The sequence below is a fragment of the Capricornis sumatraensis genome, chromosome 6 (genome assembly GCF_032405125.1).
Source record: "Capricornis sumatraensis isolate serow.1 chromosome 6, serow.2, whole genome shotgun sequence".
Classification (NCBI taxonomy): Eukaryota; Metazoa; Chordata; class Mammalia; order Artiodactyla; family Bovidae; genus Capricornis; species Capricornis sumatraensis.
The window spans coordinates 115,548,214-115,554,214 of NC_091074.1; the positions used below are offsets into that span (position 1 = coordinate 115,548,214).

At 59.1% G+C, this 6,001-nt stretch overlaps 1 protein-coding gene across 3 annotated transcripts in view; it reads right to left on the minus strand.

Moving 5' to 3' along the window:
- ASTN2 (astrotactin 2) overlaps positions 1–4,742 on the minus strand; it is a 1,028,625-nt gene extending 1,023,883 nt beyond the window's left edge. For all 3 annotated transcript variants that reach the window (XM_068974208.1, XM_068974207.1, XM_068974206.1), the window contains exon 1: positions 4,346–4,742. In XM_068974208.1, coding sequence (XP_068830309.1) covers positions 4,346–4,742 — 397 coding nt within the window. The remainder of the gene's footprint in view (positions 1–4,345) is intronic.
- Between the last annotated feature and the right edge of the window lie 1,259 nt (positions 4,743–6,001).

A 6,001-nucleotide genomic window follows, 5' to 3' on the forward strand; every position in this document is an offset into this window, starting at 1 on the left:
GACACACTACTGGACGGTTTTCCTTCTCGAGATACCCTCCCCCGAAGACAGAGCAATATTTCTCACCTGTGTGATTTATAACAAGCAAATTAGTAACAGATGCTGGCAGTGAGCGGTTTTCTCTCTCTTCCCTCTTTCACTGAATCAAGGCTGGTGGTAAACAGTCCAGCCCGGCCTCTATCAAGCACAGGAAGAAGGATGCCATTTCCCTGCTGGTGGGCATGAAACCTAAACCCACAGGCACACTCTGGGGCTGCCTGGGGGCTGAGAACTGAGCGATGCGCCTGTTCTCCTCAGAAGCCCTGCACTGACAGTTGTCCCTGTTCGAATTCTTTCTTTTCCCTGGGTCCTTCCTGACACCCCCATGCTACCAGCAAAGAAAAGGACAGAGTGAGAAGCAAGAGCAGTTAAGTCAGACTTACAGAGCAGATCAGGGCACTTCAAGTTCATAGAATCTTTACACCAAAGGATTATTTTAGGGCTCATCCACCCACTCATATTACAGCATGAAAGAACTGAAGATGTGGGGGTAAGTGACTTGTTCAAGGTCACAGTGGGCCACAGCGAGAGTTCCAGGTCCTAACAGGCATCAAGTCCCCAAGCTGTACTGCAGCATTCAACGTCTCCCCCAGCCCATCCTCCATGGCTCATCCTATTTTTTCCTGTCCAGGAAGTGTCCCCAGCTTTCTCTGAGTCTCAAGAGATATCTTCCCTCCTTATTGTTACAGAAAGTGTCTTCTCCATCATTCCCTGGCACCACTGCATAGGATGCCCTTTGACATCCCATGAGTCATGAAACTTTGAGTTGGCAGGGTCATCAGAGGTCATTTAACGCATGCCTCATTCTCACACTCTCATACTTCAGCACACCAATGCAGCTAAGTTCCCTTGGGAAAGGTTCTTGTGTTGATCGTTAACATTTCTCTTCAAGACTCTGCTCTATGCCCTACATAAATGTAACCAGCCCCTCGATGCATATTTGGCTCAAGATGACTTGAGTTTAGCAATTACCAAGAATGCAGGTGTCTGGCGGACCGAGACTCCAGGCCCAGGTCTGCATGTACTCACGCTGAGACCTTGGACCAGGCACCTGACCTCTCTAAAGAATGCTGCCTAATCTATAAAATGGGAATCAATTACAGCAGTGCCCCCTCCCCTATATTCCATGTGAGTAAATAATAAAAGGCAAGAGGAAAGCTCTTTGCACCATATTAAGGACGCAACAACTATCTGCTATTCCTTGATCAAGTTTAAGGAAATTCACTTTATCGGTGCCACCAACTCAGACTCTAAAGAAGAGGCCCAGACACAGAAACCTGGGGGAGGGGTGGTATTTCACCTCTGAGAGAACTTCCACCTACATAAAGCAGGCTGAAACATGAAGGGAAGATTAGAAACACGGAGAAGAATAGACCTGGGGAAAAGTCTTTTATGTCTGGGCACTCCCAATAATAGAGCCAAGAGCTCAAACAAGACAGGCAGAATGGAGGGAGGGTGGGCCAGGGATGCCACTGACTTTGGTGAAACGGTGTGCAAATGAACTCTAAGGTCCCCCAAGTGGACTGGGAGTAAAGTGGGAACTCGACCTTTCACTTGTTTGTTCCCTTCTCCCTGTATCGCCAGGGACAATTTACCACCACCAGCTCTGGGTCCACAACCCTAAGCATGGCCCAAAGGCTTTGGCAGACACTATCACCCCCTAGCGGCGGCTCCACACACCCCACTACCGGCAAGATTCAGCCTTTACCGACTTTGCAGGCACATCTGTGGCATGTGCCACCTCCAAATCGCTTGAACTGGCAACCTAAGAGCGAAAGACGCATTCAACTCGCCAGAGATCAACACGAGACAACGATGTTTAGAAGGTCTGAGGATGGGAATGATGGGATGGGGCTGCCGGGGGACCCTGAGGGAGATATGGCCATAAATGACTCATAGTACCTCCCCTCCTTCAGCCCTCATTTTCAGCCAGCCTGGCCCTCCCAGAGCTCATTGTGCACTCTGTGTTTACACGCAAACAGTGGAAGACCAACACAAACAAAAAGCCCACGTCTCCCTACACAGCTCCTGCTATACTTGGCCATCTGGTGACTACCTCGCTAGCCAAATCCCTGGCAGGAGTGCCTTGAGCTGCCAGTCCAGGGCGCTGGGGGAGGAAGAGGAGGTGGAGAGGGCTCCTGAACCCGCAAAGGGCTCAGAGCTGCCACGGAGGACGGCGCCCTGGGACTCCACAGCAGGCAGTCTCCACCGGGCTCAGCCGCCTGCGTCAGAGAAGGCAGAAGGCTCCAAGTGGAGGGTACCAGGAGTCTCTCGGGCTGAAGCATGGATCTTGGGGGATTTGAGTCTTTCAGTTCCTCCCTCAGCCTGCCCCAGGCTCCCTGGCATTCATTCTCTCTTGAAAGCCAAAGTTTGAAAAGACAGGGGCTGCCAGCTCCAGGAATTCTGGGATGACTCCTGTAGCTGGGTGGACCCCGTCTTCACATCCGAGGGGAGCCAGAATGCTCTGGGTTCTCACCTCCAAGTCATGCCACACGCAACCAGAAACGTTCCCCCTTTCCCCTTCACTTGAACAGCTTTTTAGGGGGATTCCCACTCCCGACCTCTCTGGACAACCCAGAGTAGAGAGATCAGGAGGCTGGAGGGAGAAGGTTGGGACTGGAAGTGTAGAAGGCACGCCTTCCATTTCTCTGGAAGGGCCCTTCCCTGCCTGGGGTCACAGGAGCTGGGCAGAAGCCCCAGGTTAGCTCTTCAGCGACAGGAACGCCAGCCTATGGCCTTATTGGAAACGGGCATCCCACAAGCTCACGTGGGAAGGGTCACTGAGGTGTGCAAGCGTTTGTGTGAATGTGTATGTGTCCACGCAGGCGTGTGTATGCTTGAATGTGTGTGTCGCACGCCAGACACGCCGCCGCGGAAAGTCCCCCTGGGAACCTGCAAGGCGGTCTCCCGCCTAGCATCCCAGAAAGCATGGTAGGCTCAGGTTACAGCCAGCCTGGGAGAGCCCGAGGCACAAGCTCAGACCACGAGAGGGCCTGGCACTCGCTCAAATCTCCAAAAGGCAAGCAGGAAAGGCATTGGGGTGGGGGGGGGGTGGGGTGTCTCTGGACAGAGGAGTCCGGTCCATTGATTACTCTATGGGGGTTCTTGGGCGAGCAAAGAGTTAACCTCAGAGGTTCAAGCCCGGATCCTGTAGCCATGTGACCCCGAAGGCCCACCCCGAAGTGCCTGAGCCGAGCCGGACCCCGGTGAGGCCAAGGACCCGGGGACGGGGGTCTGGAGTCTGCGGCGAACCCCAGCGCTTTCCCGGAGCTGGCTTTAGCCAGACTCCGACAACCAATCGCACCCCGCGCCCCCAAGAGGGGAGGGGAGAGAGAGCGATGAGCCAGCGCGGGAGAGCCAAGGGGGAACAACATTTTTGTAAACGCTCTCCGAGATAATTAAGCTATCAATTACCCGGGTGGGAATCAGCTGTGCTTCCCGCAGCTCCACGGAAGGGCCGACTCCTCCGGGATTGGCGCCGGGAACAAGCAGGCAGCAAGCTGCTGGCGAACTTTCTGATTAACTTTTCCGTTTAAGCCCCCATCCCCACCCCACCCCTTTCCGCTCTCCTCCCCATGTCACGCCTTTAAGTTGTTATTATTAGCCCAGTGAGTGAGCTGCGAGGACAAACCTGCTCTCCGTTGGGAGGGGGTTAGGAAGGCGAATGCGACAACGGGGATGGAGGGAGAAGTAGAGACCTTAGGTTCTGAACCCCAGGGCTCAGACACCGCTCAATCCTCCCCGGCCCCATTTCACAGATGGCTAAAACTGAGGTCCAGAGAAGGAAAGAGACTTGGCCAAGGTCATCCAACCCACCGGGAAACCTAGTGTATGCGGACTGAGGGATTCTACATGGAGCTACTGAGCTCCGATTGTCTAGAAAACCTATCCCGAGGAGCAGAGCCAAGAACTCCTAGGCGAGAGCGAGGGGGCGGTAACCGCGGGCGGCCCACGGCCGTGTCCGGAGAAGCAGTGGGCGGCTGGACCCAGACCTGGCTTGCGAGCGGGGTTCACCGCGGCCCCTAGCGCGAGTACACGCATCAGCTGGGGTCTCGGCGTCCGAGATGGACCCGCGGCAAAGCTCAACGTCGGCACTGAGAGACGGACCCCACTGCGAGAGGGCTGGCACGCCCCCCGGCTCCCGCCACTCGCTCATCCCAACCACCTGTACGCCCTCCGGGCCCCTCAGCTGCCCTCACTAGACCCCGAGCGGGGCAGCCCGGGGCGGGAATCCCCAGGGCGCCCTCACCCGTCCGGCTTCACTTAGGGCTCCCGGGACCCCGCGAGCCCCGGCGCCAAGCCTTACCCAGGGTGAAGAAAGGCAGCTCCGTGTTGTCCAGGTCGTCCTGCACCGCGACGCGCCCCGGCAGCTCGTTACGCACAAAGAGCAGCAGGCGCGACTCGGCGGCGGTGCCCGCGGAGCCGGCGGAGCCCGGGGACGCGGCGGCGGCGGCGGCGGCCCCGGTCCCGGCCCCGGCGCGGGTGCCGCTCCAGCCGATGTCGCTCTCCCGCAGGGCAGGCAGCGTGGACACCGTGACGGTCTTGAGCCGGCAGGGGCTGTCGGGCTCCCGCGAGGCGGCGGCGGTGGCTCCGGCCAACAGGAGCAGGAGCAGCAGCGGCGGCGGCGGCTGGAAGCCGAGCCTCAACCGCCCCCGGAGCCCCGAGCTGGGGCCGGGGCTGCGCCGGGCGCCGGCGGCGGCCATGGCGGGAGCGGCTGCGGGGCTGCGGGCGGCGGCGGCGGCGGCGGCGAAGGAGGAAGGAGAAGCGGCGGCGGCGGACGCCGAAGCGAACCCCGGCGCCGGAGCTAAGGAGCCGTGGGAGCCGCTCGCCAGCAGCCCCCAGCTCCGGGCTCCGCCTCCCGACCGGCCCTGGCCCGCCCCGCCGCGCCGCCTCCCCGGGCCCCGCCGCCCGCCCCTTTCGCTGGCTCTCCCCCCGGCTCAGACCCGGAGCGTTTCGGAGGCTCCGCCCGGCCTCGTGCAAATCCCAGTCGACCCCCCCACCTCCGCCTTTCCCAGGATCCCCCGATCCGCCCCGCACAATATTCTTGAGCCGCAGCACCCCTCTCCAGATTCCTAAGACTCGGGGACCCCGGGCGCTCCAGTAAGTCCACCTAATAACCCAGCTCTGCCAGCTTCACCCCAGCCCTCGCTCAACCCGGAGGCTGCACCTGGGGGCGCGCAGTAGCCAGCCTTGCTCCAGGCCCCGCCTTCTGAGAGGTAGGGAGACGCCTCTGGATGGCCAGGACTGAACTTTGTCTCCCTTTAAGCCCAATAACAAGTCCTGCACCCTTTCTCGAGTCCCGGAAATAATTCCTTGTGGTCTCAGAGCCCCCTCCCCACCCGCTTGCCCACTACTCTGGCATTCATTCTCCCACCACTAGGACCCCACTTCTCGCATCTACCCAGGTCTCGGAGGGGGCACCGACAGCTGGTGCACTCGCCCCTCTAGCCCCCCGCCCCGCCCCCTACACGGACCCGGGCAGGACGTTCTGGCCCCCAGCCTGCGCCCGGCGAGCCAGCGCTTCTGTGCTGGATGCCTGCTCCTAGCGTGGAGCTGCTCTACTTGGCTGCTCTGTGTGCGAAGTTCCTGAAAAGGGTGCGAGGTAGGGACCTACTACTCCCTCGGCTCCTGGCTCCCAAGGGCTCCTATACCTACTGCCTGAGTCCCAGAGGAGGGGTCTGTTCACCCTCTCTTTACGCCCGCACCCATCCTTTTTCTCCCGGATTCTAGTCGAACTGTAAACCGAGGTCCTCAGACACAGGGCAACCTTTTGGCCCGGGTCGGTTCTCTCTGACCCACATACCTCGGATCCCCCGGGGAGACATCCCCTCTATAGGGATCTGAACCTCGAGGAGTGCTCCCCCCACGCCTCCACTCCCCCCTCCCTTCATCTTTCCTCTCTCTGTTCTCTCTTTCATCTCTCCAAACACACATTTCATTCTTACTTGTCTTGACTTTAATC